Source organism: Selaginella moellendorffii, unplaced genomic scaffold (genome assembly GCF_000143415.4).
Source record: "Selaginella moellendorffii unplaced genomic scaffold, v1.0 SELMOscaffold_12, whole genome shotgun sequence".
In the NCBI taxonomy this organism is placed as follows: Eukaryota; Viridiplantae; Streptophyta; class Lycopodiopsida; order Selaginellales; family Selaginellaceae; genus Selaginella; species Selaginella moellendorffii.
In genome coordinates, this window is record NW_003314273.1 from 976,264 (window position 1) to 1,001,566 (window position 25,303).

General features: G+C 41.0%; 4 protein-coding genes and 1 long non-coding RNA gene across 5 annotated transcripts; 4 read left to right on the forward strand and 1 right to left on the reverse strand.

Moving 5' to 3' along the window:
• The first annotated feature begins 1,409 nt into the window (after positions 1–1,409).
• On the forward strand, positions 1,410–3,617 carry LOC112346172 (pentatricopeptide repeat-containing protein At4g02750-like). The gene has a single exon (XM_024674459.1). The coding sequence runs from the start codon at positions 1,410–1,412 to the stop codon at positions 3,615–3,617; it is 2,208 nt and encodes a 735-aa protein (XP_024530227.1).
• Positions 3,618–3,642: 25 nt separating this feature from the next.
• On the reverse strand, positions 3,643–5,450 carry LOC112346198. The gene is made up of 2 exons (XM_024674550.1): positions 4,049–5,450; positions 3,643–3,989 (listed from the first exon to the last, which is right to left on the reverse strand). Exons 1-2 carry the CDS (start codon positions 4,496–4,498, stop codon positions 3,930–3,932), a joined length of 510 nt encoding a protein of 169 aa, XP_024530318.1. The 5' UTR covers positions 4,499–5,450; the 3' UTR covers positions 3,643–3,929.
• A 138-nt stretch (positions 5,451–5,588) lies between these two features.
• LOC112346161 lies at positions 5,589–6,217 on the forward strand. Its single transcript, XR_002992321.1, has 2 exons — positions 5,589–5,668; positions 5,729–6,217. It is a non-coding gene; the product is annotated as an uncharacterized LOC112346161 (long non-coding RNA).
• A 373-nt stretch (positions 6,218–6,590) lies between these two features.
• On the forward strand, positions 6,591–7,841 carry LOC9659519. The gene is made up of 5 exons (XM_002969245.2): positions 6,591–6,997; positions 7,047–7,129; positions 7,190–7,293; positions 7,346–7,528; positions 7,581–7,841. The coding sequence occupies exons 1-5, from the start codon at positions 6,951–6,953 to the stop codon at positions 7,614–7,616; spliced, it is 453 nt and encodes a 150-aa protein (XP_002969291.1). The 5' UTR covers positions 6,591–6,950; the 3' UTR covers positions 7,617–7,841.
• Positions 7,842–8,216: 375 nt separating this feature from the next.
• Positions 8,217–9,044, forward strand: LOC9659520 (probable protein phosphatase 2C 8). Its single transcript, XM_002969246.2, has 2 exons — positions 8,217–8,330; positions 8,391–9,044. Exons 1-2 carry the CDS (start codon positions 8,217–8,219, stop codon positions 8,988–8,990), a joined length of 714 nt encoding a protein of 237 aa, XP_002969292.2. The 3' UTR covers positions 8,991–9,044.
• Positions 9,045–25,303: the final 16,259 nt, after the last annotated feature.

Here is a 25,303-nt window from a genome sequence, read left to right on the forward strand (position 1 = left end):
ATTGTAATCACATAGCATCAAGCAATTGCACCAACTGCTGCTCCAGAGTCAAAAGAGGAGGAGACTACTACTCTGCCATGAAGATGAATGAAAAGGAAAGAGAAAAAAAAGAAAAATGAGAAAAAAAAACTAAAAGGAAAAAGATATTTAAACAATGAAAAAAGCTAAATCTAAATAAAATCCTAAAAGGAAAGAACAAAAGAAAGGAAATGGAAAAAACTAAATTTAAATGATGCAAAAACTAAATTTAAACTAAAATCCCAAATCCAAGCACTTTTCAGGAACAATAAAAGGTGCCCCTCATTTCCACCAATGTGAGTATATGAAATATGGAAAGGGAATACAAAAAATATGTATATCAATTAGCCCAGAAACCCTAGTTTAGATACAAGAGCAAGTGGTCCAAATTGAAACCAATTCAATAGTTACTAAAATCTTATTACACTAATATTAGTATATGGCATTATAGCTGTACACTTGCACTTTATAGTATGAATTGTTTAATAAAAGAAATAGATTACTATATTTAAAAGTTTAAAGAATTTAATATTAATGAATCAGACTAGATTTTTAAGATGGAAAAGTATAATTATTAAAATATTAACTTCTTCACAGCAAAAAAATATTCATAAAAATTAAATAATAAAAATATTTATGTATTTTTTATTTTTTAATCATAGAAATACCCCTAAAACACTGTTAAAAGTAATATATATTCAACAAAATACTATAAAATTAATAGTTATTTTCTTTAAAATATAGCAAAATAAAACTTCTTTTATATTAATATCTTTTTTATTTAAAGAATGTTTCAATATCGTGTTTTTGTTTTCTATCTTATAGCTGATTGTGCATATAACAAAAAAAAAACTTGAAGAGTTTAAAAAGATAGATTTTTCATATAGTAAAGATTATTAATATCCTTTTGAGAATATTTATTTAAATTCAGGTTTATAATAATTAAATAAAACTTATATAATTGATTTATTATTGCCTTTTTTATACTATTTAGATTTGTCACTTGTATTTACAAATTTACAAATTATTTTTCACTAGAGTGATATAATATAGTAGTAATTGTTTTTATTACATTCTGATAATATATGTTTTATATTTCTATTATTGAAACTTAATTATATTTGTAGAATACACTTTATATTAGAATATTTTAATAATTATAATTCATTTGTTCAATAGTGTTTCCACAACTCAAGGATCTTCCACTTTGTTCCGCTTGAAATTGACCTCGGAATGAAAGTAGTCTAGAAGTAAAATAGTTTTTTTTAATATCTCAGGTGATTGTGATTTATTATTTTACAAATATTCAAATAGTTGGAAATGCTCACTACTATTGAGGGTAAACAGTATATCATCATCATCATAGATGATGATAAGGATGTCTTCTATAGATGGTTGCAGGGGCAATAAGAGCTCGGGCTCTTGAACATTACCTGATTCAGGCTCTCGGCAAGCTTTTCACTGAGTACAACGGACTGGCACCAAGAACTTGCAAGAAAGCTAGTCACATTCCTTTGATCCCAATCCATTCACAGACTAATATTTTTCAGGTAATCAACACTGGAAAGACTCCTTTTGACACCATGAACTTAGCTTGCACGCTCGATGAGCGAGCAGCGTCGTGGCAGGAACAAAACGAGCTTGCAGCTCTCGTCCGATCTTGCAGAGACTTTTCACAGGGACTAGAGCTCCACTCCCGGATCCGCCACAGCAAGCATCGTGATAACACTTTTCTTGCCAATCTCCTCGTCCAAATGTATGGGACGTGTGGGAGATTGTCCGAAGCTCGCCTAGTTTTCGATCAGATCAAGCAGCCCAATCAATTCTCTCGCGACATCCTCCTCTCGGCATACGCGCAGAATGGCGACATCCAGTCCGCTCGCCAGATCTTCGATTCGATGCAAGGAAAGAGCGTGATTTCGTGGAACTCGATGATCACGGCGTATGCCCAGCACGGCCAAACCGCCGACGCGAGAAAGCTCTTCGATTCTATGCCCATCAAGAATGTGGTGTCCTGGACGACGATGATCACTGGATTGGGGAAGAGCGGCGCGTTGCGAGAGGCGCGAGAGGTCTTCCAATCGATGCCTCGGAAGAATGCCGTGACATGGAACGCGATGATCCAGGCCTATGCCCAAAACGGGTATTGGGATCAAGCCAAAGAGATTTTCGATGCCATGCCGGAGAAGAATTCCATTGCCGCCTGGAATTTCATGCTCCAGCAAACGCTTCAAACCGGTAATCCAGAAGAAGCGAGGGCTCTGTTCTTGCATAGCATGAAATTCCGGTCTCTCGCCACGTGGACGGTGATGATCGATGGATATACAAGGAATGGGCATCTGACGGCCGCGATGGATCTCTTCTGGCACGGGATTCCGGAATGGAATGTCGTCTCTTGGAGCGCGGTTGTTCATGCTCTAGCACAAGCAGGGTTTGTGGCCGACGCGCGGAGGGTCTTCGACTTGGTGATGGCGGAGCACAATGCCATAGCATGGACGATTTTGATCCAGGCGTATGCTCAAGCCGGCAATCTGGCACTTGCGAGGGAGCTCTTCGACTTAATGCCGGCGAGGGACACAGCAGCATGGAATTCGATGCTCCAAGGGTACGTTCTCCATCACAGGATCGAAGAAGCAGTGGCATTCTTCCGGTATTTGATGCCCGATCACGACGAGGCCTCCTACACCATGATGATCACTGCGTATGCCCAGACCGGGCAAATCCACAAGGCCAGGGATATCTTCAGCACAATGCCAAAGCGAAGCATCGTTGCTTGGAATGCCATGCTGGGAGCTTGCTCGGAGATGGGGCTCTTGAAGGAATCGAGGGAGCTGTTTGAGAGAATGGCTCGACACAGCTTGGTTTCGTGGGGCTGCCTTCTAGCGGCGTATGCTCACAGGGGAAATCTCGAGCAAGCCAAGGAGATCTTCGACGCAGTGCCCGAGCATAATCTAGCCAGCTCCAACTCAATGCTTCAAGCTTTCATCCTCGCCTCGAGAAAGGAGGAAGCACGAGAGATGTTTGAAGGGATGATCCAGCGCGACGTTCTCTCTTGGACGATTTTACTGGGAGCTTGTGGATACTCATGGAAGTTCTTTCTGCGCATGCCGGAGCTCGATGTGGTGGCCTGGAACTCGATGCTCGTGGCACTTGCCGCGCACGGAGAATCCAGAGACGCGATTGAGCTCTTTGGAGTGATGCAAATCGAAGGAACGATCCCGGATGAAGTAAGCTTCATGGGAGCGCTAGCAGCTTGCTCGCATTTGGGCTTGCTCGCCCAGGGATGGAGATACTTCGTCTCGATTACCGAGAGCTACACGATGCTTCCGACGAGCAGGCACTATTGCTTCATGATAGACATGCTGGGGAAATCGGGACGAGCAGAAGAAGCTCACGAACTTCTCGAGACGATGCCGTTTGTCCCGGATGCCGTTGCTTGGGGATGCTTGCTCCAGCACCTGAGATCAAGATCTCACCACCATCTAGCAGTTAGCGCTGCTCGACGTGTTCTTGGGCTCTCTTCATCAGCTGATCGCTACGTCTCGATCTATAACTTGGTTCAGTCTAGTCGATCATCTTGTCACGACTACGCGACGTAGGTGCTGGAGAGGAGAGCATACGGTGACGAGATGGTGCTGTCGAGCTGCGAGCAGCGCCTGTTGCTCGTTGTGGATCTTCTTGGAGCCGACAGGGAGCGAGAAACGCGATCTGGGACTTTAAGGCATGCTGGAGATGAGATCCTCGACCTTGGCTAGCTAACCGCAGTAGTGCGCTCCCAGTGCTTGGACTTGATGATCGTCGACCATGTTTCGAAAATAATTCCACTGGATAGAATGCGCGAGAAGAACCTCGTCGCTCTGGACGTGATCCTCCAGGGCTCGTTCACGACGATGATGTTTGATCCCGACCATTCAGCGTTTGTGAGCGTTCTCTTGCGGCCAGCTCGGGCTGTTCGCTCGCGGCTCCAAGATCTCCGGAAGCAACGTAGGCTGAGATCATCAAGAGATCATCAAACTGTGCTTGCTCATACCAGAGTGGAAGGACGATACGGCGGATTGAGCTTAGATGGATCATTGTCGCCATTGGCCATTTCCCAGCTTGGCATTCGTTGGCAGCGTCCTCTAGATTCCCCGCGTTGATCCAGCCGTCGATGAACGCGTTCCACGAGATGACGTTGCGTTCCGGAATAGCATCGAACAGCGCTCGTTGCCTCGGCCATGTGGCGTATCCAGCGATCATGGCCGTCCATGACACCACCACATTCCATTCCGCCGACGGTCATGATCGTCCAAGAGATCTCGTTTCGCTCCAGCATGGTGTAGACATGAAACATACAATTCCCACAATGTCGTATTCTTTCATAATTCCTGGAGATGCCCTCTCCGCGGATCATTCTAGTAGGCATCGAGTCAAAGAATAGCTTTGCTGTCAGAAAATGCCCATATTGGGCATATGCCGTAAGGAGTCCTTGAAACTCCATTGTTGTCTGGCATTGCTCTCGCCTTTTTAATATCTCTCACCTGATTGTATTCCTCTTCAAATTGCCAAATTCGCGAGATTTATGTTCCAATTCGGCGGAGTAGCGAGCAGCTATCTCTTTTCCCGGTTTTGCTGACTCTTCCTCGATGTTTCGCTGCGCAACGACCAACCATCATTTCACTGAATTGTCCAGTGAAATAATCCATAAAACCTAGGTCGTGGACGCACACTTGTACGAATGAGGAGGGCAATGGATTGAATCCAATGAGTAGATCGGAGCTCTTCGTTGCAGTTGCAACGATCAAGACGCCGCTGCCAGAGATGAACAAGACCGAAGCAGCCACTTGATGGCAAGCGACAGTCAATGGCGCCGCAGAATCCTTAGCGATGACAACAAGAGCGGCCTTAGATTTCCTTCTTCGTTTTTTGGTTTCCAGCTCCAAGAAGCGACGGCATTCGAGCACAAATTTGGAGGGTGATTTTCAACATCAAGATCATGATTCCACCGAGTTGAAAACTCGTCACGTAGGTCTCACTCTCCACGCTTTCTTCTCTTGGTTGATGATTCGTTTCTATAGATCCAAGAAAAGTTGTCGTCGAGAGGGCAAATCTTGGAGAGGTTAGTCCTGGGTTCTTTCGAGCGATGTAGCATAAATGCTAGCTATGCTGATCATCACTTGATAGAGGACGAGGTGCTTCCATTTCCAGGAGAATCTTTAGGGTCATCGGTTGGCCGTGAGTAACATAGAGAGCACCCACTCTCTCAAAGTTTTGGTTTTAAGAGCCATCCTTGAGGTGAGGTGAGGTGTCACAGGAAACTGCTTAGAGGGTTTTGACATGTGTGTATGCAGCTGAGCGATTATCCCAGCCAGTCCTAGTGCAGGTATTTGTTCCATAGATTGTTTATTGTATGAAAGGTTGCGATCTTGGTGATGCAAGCTTATTAGTTTGGCAAGTTGTTTGCATTTTTGAAGTACACATTTGGTCAAATTTTGGGCTGTCTTTGGTGTTTTTCTAGTCGTTTCAAGGTAAGGTATCGTTTCCTTTTGCCATGGAGCAGGAAGCGAATTGGTAATGCAAAGTGCCGGATAATTTTGGTCTCTAGTGATGGTCGTATCATCTGGATATTTCAGGCTAGAAGAGCGCTGCGAGTTCTCAAGGCTGTAGTCAGGTTACAAGCTCCATCTTGTTCGTAAACAAGCTGCCCTTACAATGCAAGCACTTGTTACAGTTGCTCGTACACATCGTGCCTCCGACAAAGGCCTGCCGGCCCAACAGCACCATATCAGCAAGATGTCCGTCCTTTTCATCGTGTCCCAAAGCTTTTAGGAGGGATGGGATGCCTCGGCTAGAAGCATGGAGTGCAAGTTCGAGCAAAACCAAACTGAAGTAAGCTTTGTCTCTTGTGACACAGTAAATTCTTTTGTAGAGTGGCAACAATCTTGGCTGTGAGTCGGAAACTAGCCCCTGAGAATGGAGCTGGCTGGATCAGCACCGCAAGAAGAGCAACCAGTTCTTTGAAGCGAGCTTTGACAGGTTTAGCAATGACGTGCACGAGAAGATCTACTCGGCTTTTGGTGGCGTTCCTCTCGACTGAGCATGACGGGCTCCAAGACCACGAAGAGCAACCCTTTTATCAGGAGCGCAATATAAAGAGGCCTTGTAAATGAGTTTCGGGTTCGACTGGCCACAGTGAATGTCACCCTGGTTTGATCTTTAACCAGTTCTTTGTAGAGGAATCATCTGAATCGTGGGACTTGTTCTTCTTTTCCCCTTTGGTGATTGTCTATTCTTCTTGGGCTGTTCTTCTCTCCAAGTCAGGACTGCTTCTTTTCTCCATGCGAGCGACACAACGCGGGCGCTACCTCCAGCTCTCCTTCACAATATCATCGCGCGTTTCTTCTGGTCTCGCTCCAGCGCTCCCCTCTTCTTCTTGGGCTTAATCTTCCTCGATGCACCAGCAGAAGCACATCCCTCCCGTCTTCCTCCAAATATCTCTCGCCCAGATAAGGATGAACACACCGCCTTGAGAGCTCTGGAGAATATGCTATGCCAGCATATTCGTATCACTCACTTATCCCGCGCATTTGGCCCGACGGGTTTCGGGTTTTTCGCTTACAATCTTAAGTTCGAAGATGGGAGGGCGAGAGGCGACGTGAGCCAAGATTTCTTCTTTTTCCTTTTTCTTTGAAGATGGATCAGATGGCGTGAAATTTCCTTCAGCTGCCAGAAGGCGTGACACCTCCTTTTCCTTTTTATCCAGAGAACGCTCGACTAGGAGGAGGAGCCGCCAGCAGACGTTACACTTCGGTGAGCCAAATTCAGTTTTTCTAACCTTTTCTTTTTCATTTCTCAGAGAAGGCTTGACTACGAGAGCGACTCTTCAAGGGACTCTTTCCTCTGTTTTAGATCTAGCCTCTTTGTTTTGGGGACCAAACTAGACGGTAGATTCAATGGACGAGAGGGGGGAGGCTCCAAAAGAGGCCGTCACACCACCACGGTAAGCCGAATTTCTTTCTTTCAAATCTAGCCTTGCTTTTATTTCTCAGAACCTGCGGAAAGAGACGGTCGATCCAGATTCAGCCGGGTGAGAGACGGATCACAAGGAGTCAGCCGGAAGCCATGCTACTTCGTAAGTTTGATTTTGATGATTCCCTTACTTTTTCCCTCACTCTTTTCACTCTTTTTGTAGCTGGGCTGGTGGAAGTTAAAACTACTTATCCTTACACGGTAGTGAAGCGGATGGACAGAGATTATGGAAAATATCCGGTGGAGCGTTTCTGGTACAAACGTTCTGTAAGTCAAACTCTTAAATTTTTGTGATTACTTGATTCTTTTTATCTTCGAGGGTGCTCGTCTTTACGTTCCTCGACATGAAGACATACCTGTGGAATTAAAGTTCCCAGCATACCTCTCCGATGAACAACGGGCTGCCGCACACAAGAAACACGAGGAGAAAATGAAGAATCGGAAGTATCTTTTAATGCCAGATGAGGAGCGACCATCGATGTATAGGAGACCGAGTTGGGAAGTAAGCTTTCTGTTTCTTCTTCTTAGTTGCTGAATGTATTTATTTTTTGTAGGGAGGAGACATCAGAGGCGATTCCAGAGGCAATTAACTATGATCTCATCTAGATCCGGAAGAGTTCGATGGGCCAAGTAAGGATTTTTCTATTGTATGTATTTGTTGATTTGATGCAGGCAGTTAAAAGACGGTTAGAATTTAATTTTGCATCTCAAGAAACATAATTTATCTTTTTTGCCTTCTTGTTACCGAAAAAATCTTCATACACAAATTCAATTCCCACCCAATGAATAGAATGATCAGGAATCTTGTACTGTTAGCTTGGCAAGATTTCATGTTATTTTCTTTAAAAGTTTAAGGTTTCTTGTTTACATAGAATAAAATATTTAAAAGTATTACAAACAATATTAACAAGAAAGGAAAAAATAAAAATATATACTACTGTAAAAGTTTTTTACAACTATTATTTGTTACAAAGATTAAATCCTTTAACATGTCTCGCCAGGATCAAGAGGGCGATGGAGGAGCGCGGGATCAAAAGCTCGATCCAGATCCACGACGCGGCAATCCGCGGGTACCAGCCATCCTGGAAGACAAGGAGAAAACAGCGAGAAGCTGGTTGGATTGATCGCTTTGCGGCCCAAAGAAACTTCTATAAAAAGGAAGAACATAGGAAAAAAATTAGGGTTCTTCAATGTGGGAGGCAGTGAGCCACAAGGGGCAGAGGCCATACCAGGAGGACAGGTGCCTGGCGATACCTGGAAAGGTAGGAATCTTCGCAATCTTCGACGGCCATCGCGGATCACAGGCAAGTGACTTCGCGGCCGCTTGGTTCTACCAAAGATTTCACCACCATCTCCGCTTGCAGGGGAGCGGCGATTCGATCGAAACGCTGCTCACGGGCGCGCTATCCGCCGCGATCGCGGACATCGAGGCAGAGCTCCTCAATGAATCGGAGAGGGGTGGATTCGTGGCCGGATCGACAGCGTGCATCGCAGCGATCAGTGGCGAGACCGTGGTCGTGATGAATCTGGGCGATTCTCGAGCGATAATCTGTGGCGTGGAGGCAGGAGATTGCGTACGGCTGACCCGGGATCATCAGCCGTACTGGGAGGACGAGAGGAAGAGGATCGAGGCGGCGGGTGGAGTCATCCACAGCAATGGGAGGCTGTTTGGGGAATTCGAGGTGTCCAGGGCGATTGGCGATCGGGATCTCAAGAAGTTTGGGATGAGCGCGGTGCCGGAGTTCACGGTCTATCATCTCCAGAGGCAGAGGCCATCGCCACTCTATCTCTTGGTTGGATCGGATGGGGTTTTCGAAAAGTTGAGGTTCCAGGGCGTTTGCGAGACCGTTATAGAACTGCTCAGGAATGGAGAGGAAAGTGGAATTGCTTCCAGAGTGATTACTAAGGCACTCGTGGCTGGAACGAGTGATAATCTCACGCTTGTCGTCGCAAAGCTGGTGTGATTCTTCGATCGATCAACTTGGCGATGAGGAGTTATAGGAAATCGTTGGCACGAAGTTGACAGTGCTTTGGACAAAGGTTATAATGAAGGATGAAGTTCCAGGGAAAAGATCACGCTGACAGAAGTTCCAGGGAAAAGATCAGGAACAATGCCGAGTGCTTTGGACACTGTCAATATTCCAAATGTGATAATGAAGTTGCCGGAGAAAAAGATCAAAGAACAAACGTTTTCGAAAGACTGGGAATTTTTCAAACGAAAATATAAAAGAAAATGGTTTAAAGAAATAATTTGTCGAATCAAAGAATAATTCACTTTCAAGAACCCGAAGTGTTTGGTACTACGGTCAAAGAAAGATTCCAGGAGGGCGGCATTTCTTCTCTCATACAAACTTCGATTCCGCTCCCATTCGTGGGAGAAACCCTCCATCTCTTGTATGAAAGCAAACAGGCCATGGGAGTTTTGGATGGATCGGAAGTTCGTGCTTACTTCTTGTGAAGAAGGCTTAATGTTCTCAGTGGTGTTTAACTTGTTCTTGAGCATTCAAGACGAGGAGGAGGAAAAACAGCTCTTGGCTCCATTTGAGGAGTTTTTACACAGCTACGAATCAACTTTCCGGGGAGTAAGTTTTGGCGGGCAAAGATTGCGAGTCACAAGATCTTTGAGAAGCTGGACAAGTATATCAGCAGTGGGAGGCATGTGGAGAGCGATCAAGCAGATACCGTGGAGGGCTGCTAGTTCATACCATATAAATGACATTTTTTTTTCTCCAAGCCATCAATAAAGAACTGTTTGATTTGAGGTAATATTATGCATGATTATGTCAGACATTTGATATTGCATACAATTGAATTAATCTATATTAGTATGAATTTTCTCTTGTAAGAAATCTTGGATTTTTATTTCAAGAAGTTGCTGGTCAAATAATGTAGAAGTTAGCAATCCAAAATCACAACTAAATTTATTATGTAATTGGAATTTTGAGTTGATATGAAGTAAAGTAAGATCCAAGTAGTTAATATGGTTTACAGCAAAATCCTCAAATATCTTAACTTTAAATTTTTTCATAAAGATAAAGGATATTTTGGTGATGTGAGGGCCAAATGTATAGTTACGATATATACTAATATTAGCGTAGTGGGATTTTGGTAGCCGTCAAATTAGTTCAATCCGGACCATTCACTCCTATATATAAACTAGGGTTTTTGGGTTAATTAATATGCACATTTTTGTATTCTCTTTCTATATTCCATGCACTCACATTGGTGAAGGCGAGGGGCACCTTTGATTGTCCCTGAAAAGTGCTTGGATTTGGGATTTTGGTTTAGATCTAACTTTTTGCATCGTCTAGATTTAACTTTTTCCATTTCCTTCTTTTTGCTCTTTTTTTTTTAGGATTTTGGTTTAGATCTAGCTTTTTGCATTGTCTAGATCTACTATTTCCTTCTACTCTTCTTTTGCTTTTTCTTTTTCATTTATCTTCATGGCAGATTAGCAATTTCTTCCTTTGACTCTAGAGCAGCAGTTGGTACAATTGCTTGATGCTATGCACTTGCAATTGAACAACCAAACTCAGTTGATGGCGGCATTCAACGTGGTACAACTCCTGCTTTTGGTGCCAATCCTCGCGTTTGGTTGGAGTTCTTTTGCTGGTGTCCTGGGGATGATGTGTACCATTGGTTTGATCACTTCATGGTGATTGCCACATATCATTCTTGGGATGATGCTCACCGTTTGCGTGAATTTCGCACGTGTCTCAAAGGGACGGCATTGCAGTGGTACAATGGTTTGAGCGCAGCCATTCGTGGGGATTAGAGTGTTCTCCGTCTTCAAACACGCGTTCGGACATGCCGACGACTGTGATGATGCCTTCCAACAATTGTATTGTCTTTGCCAAGGGCCATCTGAGTCGGTGATGCAATTTGGCGTTCGTTTCTGAAGTCTTTTGCTTCGTGCGGAGCCAAATATGTCGGAGCGGATCAAGCTAGGAATGTTGTGGTTAGCACTTCGTCAAGATCTGGTTAGACTTGTCCATGCACTTGCTTCTACCACCCCTGACGATGCTCTTCGCTTGACACAACGTTATGAGATGTCACCTCTTCCACTTCTCGCTACATATCCTTCAGCTCCACTTCCTTTGGGTGATGGTCTTGTTCCAATAGAGGTTGACACTATTGCTGCTTGAGTCCAAGGACAAATTCGAGGACGTGGTCATGTGTGATGTTCACTGCTGGGCGTGTGATGAAGTTGGTCATACTTATCAGCGTTGTCAGCGGTTTCCGGATTGGCGACTTCCATTTCCTGGGTGGAGACCTTGACGTTAGCAATGTCTAGTTGGTGTTGCTGTAGTGGATGGTTTGGACACCGAGATACATTCGGGAAACAAGGAGTCACGCGAGTAATGGAGGGACTTTGCGCGAATAAGTCAGTGAACCCTCCATCTTTCTTTCAGGAGTATCATCAAGGGGTTCACTCAGCACTAGTTCATCCAGTGTTTACTTTCCAAGCTCGTTTTTATAACAAGAAGTCTTCTATTATTCTCTCCGTGTTGGTTGATACAGGTTTGAGTTTATCTTTTATTGCTCGACCTGTTGCCACATGTTGCCGTTTACACTTGCAGCGTGCGGCAGAACCAGTTTTCATTCTTTATGGCAATGGCCGTACATATGCATGTGCACGGGATGAGGCGGACCTGGTTGTGTGTGTGGGCAATCTCGAGCTTGAGTTGCAGTCATTGCGGATGGTGCCTAGTCAAGTTTTTGACCTCATTCTTGATATGGATTGGTTGTAACGCAATCATGCCAAGTGTGATTTTGAAGCTTCTCCTCCTTATCTCATACTTCCTTATGTTTCATTCATTCCTCTCACTTCTGTACCTCTTTGTCCCTTTACTTTTACCTTTGCTTCCATTACTTTTGTTCCCCCACTATTTCCTCCTATGTTTCCATCTTGTTTTGCTCTTTCCTTTTTTGATCCCTCTAACGATCTTTGTGTTGCAGCGATGGACCGGCTCATGAAGAAGTATTCTGATCTCTTTGAATTTAACCTATCATCTGGGGCCAAGATTGCCACACGTCATCCAATTCCAACTGGGGATGGTCGTCCAATCAAGTTTCCCGTTCAGTGTCGGTCACCCAAGGAAATCAAGATTTTACGTACAAATGTTAAGGAGATGTTGAAGAAGGGTTTATTCAGAAGTCGTGGAGTCCTTGGGCATGTGAACCTCATCATTTCTGCATTGATTATTGTCCGTTAAACGAAGTGACAATCCCAGATGTGTACCTTCTTCCTCACACTATTGATCTCTTGGATCGTCTGGGGCGAAGTTGTTGGTTCACCAAGCTAGATCTTGCTTTTGGGTACTGGCAAGTACCAATGGCTGAAGAAGATATTCCTAAGACTACTTTTTGTACACCATTTAGTTTGTACAAGTTCTTGGTAATGTTGTTTGGTTTGAACAATGCTCCAGCAACTTTCCAACGGATGATGGATGAGGTTTTTTGTGATATGTCGGAGGTGACTGTTGACTTCATTGATGATGTCTTGATCCGCTCGAAGGGGACGTGGGAGGAGCACGTTCGTGATATTTGTAAAATGTTGGATTGGCTACGCGACGTTGGTTTAAAGTTGAAGCGGTCAAAGTGCGTGTTTGGGTCCAAGGATACAACTTATCTTGGGTACCGTATTTCTCATGAGGGTTTGCAAGTTAATCCTGACAAACTTGTGGCTGTTCTAAAGTTCCCTACTCCGAAGTGTGTGAATGATGTGCAGCGCTTCTTGAGCAAGGTGCAATATCTCGGTCGTTTTGTGAATATCTTTCTGATCGCACTGCACCGTTGCAAGCGTTGTTGAAATCATCAACATCATCTTTCATTTGGTCTCTGGATTGTGAGTGGGCGTTTGGGGATCTCAAAGAGCTATTGACAACTCCTCTAGTTTTGGCATATCCTGACTACACTCGACCTTTTATTTTGCGCGTGGATGCTTCTGACATTGGTCTTGGATGTCACGAATGTGACTTTGGGTATCGAAAGTTACCTGTCAGCCAGTCCTTACGGACACTCTTACCTTACTGCCATGATGGCAGGAGGTCAGTATTGTTGGTTCCCTTTATCATGTTCAAGTGTTAGTAAACTGGGCTTAACACCTGTACTTAGCCAGATGGACATAAGGTAGGAACTCCTATGTGTTTCTAGCTGAGCATACTCAGCTTAGCTCTTAGTTCTCTTTTGCTCTGTCTTGCACTGGCTTGACAAGAACCCTCGCATATTGAGATTGATCCCTCAATATTGCTGGATGATAGCTTACCGTGTCTGCCAAACACCCTCGCTATCATGCCCTTTGTGTTAGTCTCATTTTGGTCCTAAATTCTATTTATGGAAAGTGTCCAGATTTGCTCATTTAGCATATCTATGGAATGTAGAGGTTAATCCGAACACAATGGTGTTCATCCCGTGTCCAAATTCGCAATCTAGCATTATTTCATATTTAGTAAGTTTCGAGTTTGTCCTAGAGATTAACTCCTGATACTAAGGGAGGTGAAAGCCCAAAGCATGTGTTCCTCAAAGGGGGGGGGGGGGGCTGCGGGGGGTTCCAAATGTATAGTAGGGATAGTGGGTAGGTCAGCCATGGCCGACCAACCTGAGGCATAGTCTAGCTCCCGCTTGCGTGCCTGTCCTTGTTCTGCGTCCGGCTTGGGTCTAAGCCCAAGTTCCATTCCATGCTAGCTGGTGGAGTACTCATATCCTCACGTTAAGCCACCGGTATGCTGAAATAACGCCAGACTCCGTTTGGCTCCATTTTGCGTGCTGGTCCTGGCATTGGGATGCTGGTTGCTCCAGGACTGTTCCAAGTCGCTCCGGGCTCCTGTCCCTTCACTCTTTGGGCTGTATGCTCAGGAGTTTCTCTGTTGTTCGGTTCCGTCACTCCTTGGCTTCATACTTGGGAGTTTGGCACCGTTCCTTCGTTCAGTGGCCCAAGGCCTTGAACCTCAAGTTCCACACCACATTTCTTTGGACACATGGCATCTGTCATGTGGCACAAAGAGGGTTTAGGTTCTGCTTCGTGGTGTTATCCTATGTTAAATCACCATAGGATAAAGGGTCAAAACCACGTGCGCTACATTTGGTATCAGAGGGCATGAGTCTCAGCGAGTACTATTCAATGAGATTGGGCAACTAATCTTGTTGCATATGCAAAGATGAAAACGATGATCCGAGTGGGTACACATTTTGCTGCAAAGGCTTCGCAATCGTTCCTTGGGTATGGATTTTGTTACCTTTTTGTACCGTGATAATGTGAGTTTGCTCTTGGGCTCACCAGAGGGATTAAGTTGTTCCAATTTGCACGAGTTTGCGCTTGGGCTTGTGAGTGAGGCACATTAGCAACTCAAGGTTACACTTTGAGTTGGCAGGATTAATGTTAACCTATCGGTGGTTCCATGAGTTGTTCCATGTACCATGGGTGAAAGTAAACCTTTCCCTGGGTTTGCTATGAGTGGCAAATAGGCTGGTCCGTAGCTATTTAACATGGCACTAATGGATCCTTCTTAGGCATGATTACAAGTGGATCAACCAAGACTGTAGGGATTTGTCTATTGATTTAAGTAGTCATTGCCGTGCTCTCTCATAAACTTTTCTTGGATTGGACTGAAGGCAATGTGAAAGCAAGCTTGAGGTGTAGTCAAAGATGAGACCGAAAAGAGAGTCATCAGGGATGAAGGATCAAACACGTAAATCATCTTCTCTTCTTGGAGAGATGATTTGCAATGAGGTGTGACTTATTGCTCGTGGTCACACTATGCAATCAAGAGTCCCTATTTTGATGCATGTTGGAGATGATGGTCTTACAAATGGTGAGTTGTGGGATGGATAGCGGTGAAGCGCTATACCATTTTGTCTAGGCTTGCTATTGGAAGACTTGGGTTGCAATGCTCAATTCTTTTTTGGGGAACCTTGCTATTGCTCCTTGAGTAGCTTGGTGTTGGATTAGTGTTGAGTTTGGTCGGATAGAGAGTGGCATGAGCTTGTCCATGTTGTGAACAAAAGTTAATGGTGTTCAGTGTTGTAAGTCTCTATCGGTGGAGTGTGGCATTTATGTTGCATTTTGTCGAATTGAGTTGGCACTTGATATTCACATAAACCTTTGAAGTAATGACATTGGCATTGCTCGTGGTGTTGCTTAATTGATGATCAAGTCATTGTGATTTTATATCATATCCATGTGATAATGAGCAATGTGTTTACGAAGTTACTTGGTCAAACGATGATCAACCCCAAAGTGGTTGATGGTGAAGCTAATCTACTTGCACGAAGTAGCATTGTAGTAGCTTTGACTGGATTCTCAATGGTGATCCGTTATGCTAAGCTTAAGTTGGTTCCTTGCTCCTTGAGGGTTTGCCCATTAGGTGTTGGAAAAAAAAAAAAAAAAAAAAGGTTAAAGTATTCGCTTGCTATGGCTCGTCGGTTGATCTGTTAGCACTTGGAGTAGATTATTGGATGGAGAAAGTGTGTCATTGAAGCATTGACATCGCTAGCACTTGTGTTAATGGAAGTGGCATTGTTCTTCAAGTGATGAGGAATTTTCTTTAGAGCTTGATTTTCCATATCATTTTTCTTGTTAGTGTTTTGGCTTCACATTGGATCTTGAAAGTGGTTGAAGAAGAGTGTTAGTGCAATGTGAAAATCTGAAGATGTGGTCTTCGTGATCAAGCCTTGGATGTTCACTTTGCATTTTACGGATGTCGGTGTTGGATATTGGAAGTATGGGCAAAGATGTTCGATGCTTAGCATACTATGGGTCTTAAGAATTTGTATTGAAGTGAACTTATGTGAAGTTGTTAGTAGGAGGGAGTTGGTTGAGTTTTGGAAGTTTGTATTTCTAGACTAAGAGTCATTCTTTCTCTAGGATGGAAAATTTTCCACAAATTTTCTTAAACTTTTCCAATGGCTGATCTGTTATCACTTTGCTCGAAAACCATTCCGTTTTCGTAAGCTAGAAACTAGTGAAAGGGTTAGAGTTGACTTCGGTTAGCTTAGATCTTAGTAGATAGTTTGTATGATGCGACCCGAAAGGGATGCTGACTTTTGGGGCTAAGGCAATTGAGTTGGATAGAGTCTGAAGTTGGTGTAGAAAAGTGGCTGTTGCGCTTTTCTAAGAAAGGTGACCCTTGTGCCTTTCTTCGGTAGCGTTATGTTTGGTGGCAGGCTGCACCTTGCATTTCGTAAGATTCTATGAGAGTAGTGAGCTCTCACTGATCTTGACTTGGTCTTGGTGGCCCTGCGCCTTGGCTGACGATGGTGATGTCCAACTTAGTTGTTTGTAGTTAAAATGTTGGTACCCATACTATAGCTTTGTCCAAGTGGAGGTTGTGTACCGATATGAGTCCATCTCATGGTTTTCACTTTAGTTTCGACTGAGTGATGATCATGCATAGTTAGCCTCTTTAAAGCATGCTCAGAGCTAGTGGCTAAATGCATTAGTGAGCTTATCGCGATTGAGTTGGATTCAAGTGGTCATTTAGTTCGTGCTTGTCCATAAACCTTTATCTCGTACCTGGGGTATTACGTTTATGTTGGACAAGTGTGTAACTCAATAGCATGAGTTAGTGTTTGGGTCTTGTGAAAGGCAAGACAAGTGATTGTTGGTTGCTTTGCAACTAGTGATTGCTTGTAGACTTTGTCAAGGGCTTTTGACACTTGCTTCACTCAATGATGATTTAGCAGTGATGGGCTTGCTTTACCGGATGGGGTTGCGGAGGATCGTGTCATTACACTTATATGGGTTTTCCATGTTGGCATATCGACTCTACCTTTGTTAATATCATTTAGTTGTGTTTAGTTCATAGTGTTAGATTTCATTGAGTCTTGGACGTGGTGATTCACTCCTTGAGGAAGTGTTATCTATAACTGAGTTTTGCTAAAGGATTGGTCTCGGATACTATCTAAAGTATCTTCGACCTTGGTTAGCTTGGTTGCTAGAGAGCTTTGAGTGGTGATACACTCATGCTTTCTTTTAGCTTTGTTCTAGTGTTGATGGCATTGAAGTGATGCCTTGTCGTTGACATTGTTGATGTTGAGATTCGAGTGAGATGAAATGTCTTTCTATAAGATTGATATTGAGTCTTATTGGTTTCAATGAAGATAGTGTCGATGATTTGGTTGTAGCTTTGTATTATTGATATTCGTGCGTTTGCTAGTTAGCAACTGTAATGACGTTCAAACGAACCGAGTGGCAAGTTTGAGTTAGTGTGTTCTAGATGAGATTATTTAGTAGGGGTTGAGCTTTGAGTTTTTCCTTGAAAAGTGATTTAGTCATGGACTATGCTAACTCTACAAGTGGGAGAGTTAGTGATCGATATTGGAATATTGAAATCCTTATGGGATTTTAGTTGAAATATATCGATTATGATAAATTCTTCTTGTGCTTGTTATGAAGTGAGTTACGTCTTGTTATAGATGGATTCATGGAGGATCGTTTAATGGTCACTTGTTGAGCATAGTTTCATTATGCTTGGTTTTTGGATTGATGCAAATCTGCTCTTCATTAGCTTTGCATTATGAAATTTCGCTTATGGAAGTGTTGAAGAGGATATTGTGGGTTGTACCATGATTTCTCTTTAGTATTGACATTAGTTCATGCGAGATTCGTGATCATTATTAGGCAAGACTTGGCTATAGACTTCTTCAAACTTGTGGTTCTTTGAGTTTTATACTTATTGTTCCATTTGTTAGAAGTTGTTAGGGAAAGGCATTTTGGCTCATTAGCTTCAGAGTTGAAGTTGGCTTTTGCATCTAGCAATCATTAGTGATGATTGACTATCATCTAAGATAGTTGATTATCCTTATCAAAAGGTTTTGCTGATTATTGTTGGTCTGGAATTATTTGCTATTCTTCGGGATGGTAGATTCTTTCTTCGACGATGATTATACATCACTGCATTGATGGGATGATTGACGATCTTTCATGATAGTTGGTTGTTCTCTTTGATGGCTTATGGCTTTTCGCAATACCACATGTTCTTTGTGGTTTGTTCTGGATTCGTCTCTTGGGTTTGAAACATCGGTAGGATGTTGCTGACACTTGCTTGAGCAACTCTAGTTCCTTGGTATTATTGACCGAGATCTATAAAGATTAGCTAGTGCGATAGTTGATATGAATGAATGTTTGTTGGTATTACCACATTCATTCTGTTTTGTTGATTATTACTCGAGTTAGTTCTGATAGGTTGGAATGTTATTTCCTTTAGGTAATACATTCGCGAGCATTTTGCTTGTCAGTCAAAGATACTTTGTGTTCTTTGAGTTATCTTTAGTAAGTTGTTGGCTTACTATCTGCTAACTTCGATAGTTAAGTTTCATCATTGCATTTCCTTGATGACATACTTGCTATTGAATTTTGTTGGATGGTGATTCCTATGTTTACCAATTATGATGATCTTGGTGGTTCCTATACTATAATACTAGTTTATCGGATGATAACTTACTTGGAATACTTTTGTGTTCTAATCTAAGATATACTCATTGATAATTAAGTCTCTAAGATATCATTGTCTATAACTTTGATATTGTCCATCTATTCATGTTTGAGTTTGGGCCAGTATAGGCAGACTGGCTTCGGCACTTCGTGTGCATGTTGAAATCTCTAGTCATGGGGTAGCTACTGTCGACTAGTCACAACTCTAACTCCTGTTTATAGTAGTCTCTCTAAACCCTACTGACGGGTTTAGTTTCTTTGCTCAAGAGGGTTGGGGCTTTTGGCTTCTCTCTCTATGTTCTTGCAGGCAGAGCGTATCACACTTTTGTAAGCTAGTTGACTCCCAAAGCAGCAAGGGTGGCTAACTCCGTTGGTCATTTCCTTGTCGGTGATGGCCGGAAGGTGTCTGAGCTGGTAGCGCATTCGCGTTAGACAAAGAGGTTGCCTCCTAACTCATTTAAGTTGGTGCATTTCTCACATAGTGTGAATACTGTGAACTTTTTCTGGAGTTGTTTCCTTGGCGGTATTCTAGACTCGAGTATGCATAAGCCGTACATTACAGCTAGCAGAAATGAACTACTCCACTACAGAGAAGGAGTGTTTAGCAGTAGTTTGGGGTTTCGAGAAATTTCATGCATATCTACATGGTTCTCGGACGTTACTTGAAGGTGATCATGCTGTTGTTACTTCATTATTGAAGCGGAAGAACCTGGTTAGTTGTATTGCTCAATGGGCTTTGAAGCTTCAGATATATGATTTTGATGTTGTTCATTGCCCAAGGAGTTCTATGGTTGATCCTAATGCTTTTTCTCAAGCTCCTTTTCCTTCTCCATTCTCTTCTCATGTTTCTGACGAGCCTGTTGTTCCAGCCTCTGTGGATTTTCTAGACGAGGATTCTGTGCCGTCGACAGTTGCTGTACTTGACGTTCAATGTCCACAAGGCACAGAACAAAATCCACCTTCTCTTGATGAGGTTCGCGAGGCTTAAAAGATTGAGCCATGGATTCGAAGGCTTCGAGATGGGTTTAAGAATCTTGTATCACTTGTTGATGGCTTGCCTTTTCGGCATTTACATTCTCAATATCGCCTTGAAGATAGCCTTCTTTATTTTGTGGGGACGGATCTTGATGATCATTTATGACTGGTGGTGCCTTCTATCTTTATTCCATGGTTTCTCCATGCTTACCATGATTCTTCTGTTCTAGGTGGGCATATGGGATATTGTCGTGTAACCGAGAAGCTGCACAGATCTTTCTATTGGCCGGAGATGTAACGTGATATTATCCGATATGTGCGTAGTTGTGTTTAGTGCTAAGCTCGTAATACTCTCCCTCGGGCTATGGAAGGACGGTTGAAGTCAATTGCAGTTTCCCGTTCGTTTGAGTTGGTGGCATTTGATCTTCTGGGACCTTTTCCACAGTTGACTACTGGCAATGAGTATGTTATTATTGCTTCTGACAACTTGGACAACTTCTGACAACTCGTTGGGTGGAAGTTAGTGCTTTTGCTAGTGCCTTTGCAATTGCTATTGGATACTTCCTCCTCAATCGAGTGGTGTTCTAGCATTCTTGTCCAAAGCGGATTCTTTCAGATAATGGCCCCTCATTTATGGCTGAAGCATTTCATGTTTTGACGTCTCGGTTGGGGATACGCCACACTTTCATGAGTGCTTATCATCCACAATCAGACGGTTTGGTGGAACAACTCGTTCGGACATTCAAGGGGATGATTGCGAAATATGTGAACTTTCAGCATTCGGATTGGGATAGTTATTTGCTGTCTCTTCGGTATGCATATGTCACAGGGGTGCAAAGTTCTGTTGGTGCTTCACCATATAAACTCCTATATGGTCATGATCCAATATTACCAATGGAGCTGGGTTTACCTTTGTGATTGCCACGAGCTGCTGATGCTAGGTCATGGGATCAATATTTGATGAGCATTCTTCCACTTGTCCAAATGGAGTCTGCCAAACACTTAGGCCGTGTACAAATGGGACAACAATGGCGGTACAACTCCCATCATCGTCCACTTGTGGAGTACAAAGTGGATGATTTGGTATTAGTCTGTTTTCCCCATCTTACGGTACGTGGTTTATTTAAGGGGCTTCTTGGGTAGTGGAAAGGACCACGGGTGTTGCAACAAGTTGGACCACAAGTTTATAAGGTTCAGCATGACATCCAGCAGGCCAATCCTCCAGAGATTGTGCATGTGCACGGTTAAAACGCTTCATACAAAGGGATTAAGAGTAGTTAATACCACCTACAGATCTGCCGATGCCTCCTCTTGACGTTCCTCCAGATCCCAACCTGTCTACAAGAGAACCTTGATGGTCTTCCATTGTTCCGAAAGGAGGGGATGATGTGATGGCCAAATGTACGGCTAAATGCCGTATACTAATATTAGCGTAGTGGGATTTTGGTAACCATCGGATTGGTTTCAATCCGGACCACTCATTCCTGTATATAAGCTAAGGTTTTTAGGCTAATTAATATACACATTTCTGCATTATCTTTCCATATTCCATGCATTCACAATGAAAAATCTAAATAACTAAAAATAAATAATTATCTTTATTGTGATGGCATTTTAAATGTAAATCTTCACTCATGCAATATTCCTATTTATAACCATCTATTACAATTCCAATTGTAACATTTTCTTATTTTAAAAAATTATTAAAAAAAATATTTTTTTATTGTGTAAAGATTCTTAAAGGATGAAACACCTTTTCTAAGTAATAAGAGGCATAAGTAGTATAACTCATTATCAAAAAGAGATATGGAATACATCTTTGAGATAAGTTTCTTTTTACATTACTATAATTACTACATTTATTTTATATATATATAATACAATGGGATTTGAGAATATATATATATATATATATATATATATATATACTATATTATGTAAATATATTACATATTCTTAGTGAATCATTTTGTAAGCTTTGTTCCATTTTACGTAGCTTTTTGCAATATTTCTTATTCTTGACATAGTAGGAAATAAATATTTTGCAAACTAGGTAAATGAATTGGAAGATATATGATTTTTTGAGATTTAATATGCATCTGGAATTTAAAAAACTGTTAAATAGCTTCGGAAACAAATACAAAGCCTAAAATTCATACAAAATAATATTTATAGGAATATTATTGTAAACTCTTTAATTTAAAAAGTCATTTAGCCTAATATTATTCAAACTCAAAAGGATGCTTAACTGTTGCAAATATGACTATGGATATAAAATAATTTCTATTAGTGAGTTGTTTCAGATATTTTTTCTTTACTATTATGACAATAGAAGGTTGGTATTGCTAGACCTTTGTTCAGTCTCCAACTAAGTTAGTTGAAAAATTAGTCTTTACATGTGCACTTGGCCAGAAGAGTATAAGAATGGAATTCATAAGTGTTATTACTTAAGCATATTTAACTTAATTAGAAAAACTCATTTGTTAGCTTAAACTTGCTAGTGTTGGGAACTCTTACAGTATTGAGCTTAGTCCTTTAATATTTGCTAAGTGATAATATACTATGTTTGTGAAGACACTCTTACTATCATACCCTTTGTGTTGGTTTTATTTAATCCTATTAGCTATTCATGGAAAATGTCTAGATTTGTGAATTTGGGATATCAACAGAATGTAAAGATTGTTGGTGTTGCTTCTACTTCCAAATTTGCAACTTAACACTATTCTATAATTGGTAAGTTTTTGTAATTATCTTAGAGACGAACTCTTGAGACTAGGGTGAAAGCCCAAAGCATGTGTTTCTTAAAGGGGGTTTGTGAGGGATTCCAAATGTATAGTAGAGATAATGGATAGGCTGGGCATGGCCAACGAATTTAAGCATAGTCTAGCTCACCATATAGAAAAAATAAAAGATAAACCATAAAATAATTTTAAGAAACTTTAATAGTGCTTTGGTTTTTGTATTTATAGTATTGAAAACTTAAGTGGTATATGTCTATTTACTTTAGAATACTTGGTCAAATTTATCACATGATTGCTCCAGCATATCCTCCTACTAATATGCCACTAACAAATAGATATTAAAATGAAAAATCCATTTAATACAACCTATGATCCAAATTTATTGTTATAATTAGATCACATGCTATGAATAACAAACTTATATGCATAATATTTTCAAATGATGTGTGCTTTAGAATCATAAGAGCACTATCATTCATTTAGTTTTGGCACTCTAAAATGTGGTATTCACATGTTAATCAAAATTAAAGGTACTAATATATATGTCAATGTTGTTATTGTTTTCAATTCTAATGATGGTCAACCATCTTTTGATGGAGAGAAATATATATCCATATGGGTCACACTTTAAAAAATAATTATTATCAATAAATATTGTTCCCCAAAAGTTTGAATGTTTATTTCCATCAAAAGGCACACCTAAAACAAAAAGCAAAGACAAAAATTAAGGTAGGAGAAGGTTGTTTTTCCACAATTTCCACAACCTTGAGTGAGAAGAAAGTGTATAACTGCCACATACTATGTTATCACCATTTTGGAGTATAGCTTTATATTAAAAGTATGCCACCATATCCCTCTTTTTTAATTAGATTAGGTAGGTTGACATTTCTAAGCTTATACTGCTATTTAGATTGTGAATGTCTAGATTCCTTAGCTTTCAAATGAGCCTCTCTAGCCAAGTTTGCACTAATCCAATAGCCTCTTTCATTTATGGTTATTACTACTACTTTCATTTTGGGCAAAGTAAGTGTTTTTGTTTTCAATCTAAGTGTTGTTCCATCTTCTACATCTGTAGAATTACCTCTCAATTCACCCTTAGAAACTAAGCCTCTAAGACACTCACAAATGATTTTCATGGCATTTTTTTATCTTGAACAAATGTTGAAGAGTGCAAGAACTGTTAAATTAATATTTGTGTACATTCTAATATCAGGGTAAATGACTCTTTTTCACCTAGAGATTACAATTAAAATTGAAAATTGAATCAGATTGAAGAAGCAAGTCCCAATCAACATATGCTTGGTTTAATCACCCTCCAAGTAATTGTCTAGTGCACCTATCGGAACAACAACAATATTTTTCTCTTGCAATCTACTCTTTTCTATTGGAATTTTTTTTCTAAATGCATTTTGATGCCTCAGCTTTGTAAAGTACTAAGAGGTATTCATTTTCACTTTGGATCCTCCAACAACTTCTGCTAATGGTATAGATATTTAAAATACTATAAAACATAGTGAAGTTGAAACTAATATTGGTTTCTGTAATAGCCTTGATCAAACCACTTCAATAAATATTCATAATCAAGAAAATGTTGGGCATGAAGATGTGGGAAACAATATAAATATTTTTAAAAAACCTTGATGACTGAACAACCTTGAGGATGATGATAACATTGACTATGCTAATGTTGACCATGATGATGGAGAATATATTAACATTAATAGTGACAGGTATGGTGATGAAGACCACATGAATTTTGACAATGACAATATTGTGAAATTAGCAAATCAAAGCTTTTATGATGACTACACCACACATATATTCAATATTAGAAATGTCTCTTTTTCATGTACTCACTATGGTATATTATATTTTAAAAATGAATCTAGCTTTATATGCTATCAAATGGAGAAGTTTCTTGCAAACTATCACAACAACACTAGAATCAACTTGTAATACAATATTGTCATAACAAAGTGGAAGACACAATTACGGTATGCTAAACATGAAGACAAGAAAAATAGCAAACCAAATTTTATATTTCTCATTTGTAGCTAAGTTTTTTTCTTTTATTATTGCCTCTTTTTATTTTTATTATCTTTTTTTTTTATTGCCCCCTTTTTTCAACCACTTATTACCTTTGCTAAGTTTAATGTTGGAAATTTATAACTTGTGGAACTTGTTGAATGCCTCTCTCATCATAAGAGCTTAAAAGAAGGAAGTGTCCTTTGAAGTGGAGTAGATTCCTCAAGTGTTATGATAGCAAGAGGTAGCTTGTAAGATATGAACAATTCTCTAAACTATCCTTGAGGGAGGCTTATGGTTAAGCTCCCTCAAGTTAACCATAAGCTTGGTTGATGTGGTAGTCTTCTGTAGTGACCTTCCATTGATAGCATGAATGATGTTGCAGTTTGAAGTAATTTTTATTATTATTGCAAATTTTGCAAAAGCCAAATTGTTGGAGATGTTCAACCTCTTGCAAATATAGCAAGAATAGTTCATTGACACCTCCCATGGATGGTTGGGATGAAATAGCTAGTTATCTACAACATGAAGATAAGTACAATATAAAAATGTATAAGCAAGAACATGCCCTTGTGAACCAATTACAACACAAAGTTATTATTGCACATAAATGATCTAGCAGATCTTGTTATGCCTTGTTATTAGGCAATTTGTACATGGAGCAACACAATAGATATTCATCTAATCTGTACCTTGCAAATTGTAGAAGATTCTACATGGTATTTCTCTTGCAAACCAAGCCTTAGACTCCTGGAATATGTGTCACATGTCACTGAGAATTTTGACCTAGTGTAAGGGTCATCAAACTTTGGAAACTATATATATGTACTTTGTATTCCTCTTCAAATGTGTCACCAATATAAATAACATTGATGTTGAACTGTATCTACTCAATTGATGTGATAGTAACACCAACAACATTAAATTGTATAACTTACAAGTCTTAATAGTGAGTGAACACTAGTGACGCTCACAGTATCAAGTTGAGATTGGCCATTCATGCACTAATAATTGGTTGTCAATTTCAATGCACAACAGGTGAGCACCTTGGTAGAACTTTGGATTTTTGTGTTTTAGCATAAAGTTCTAAATGCAAAGCCAT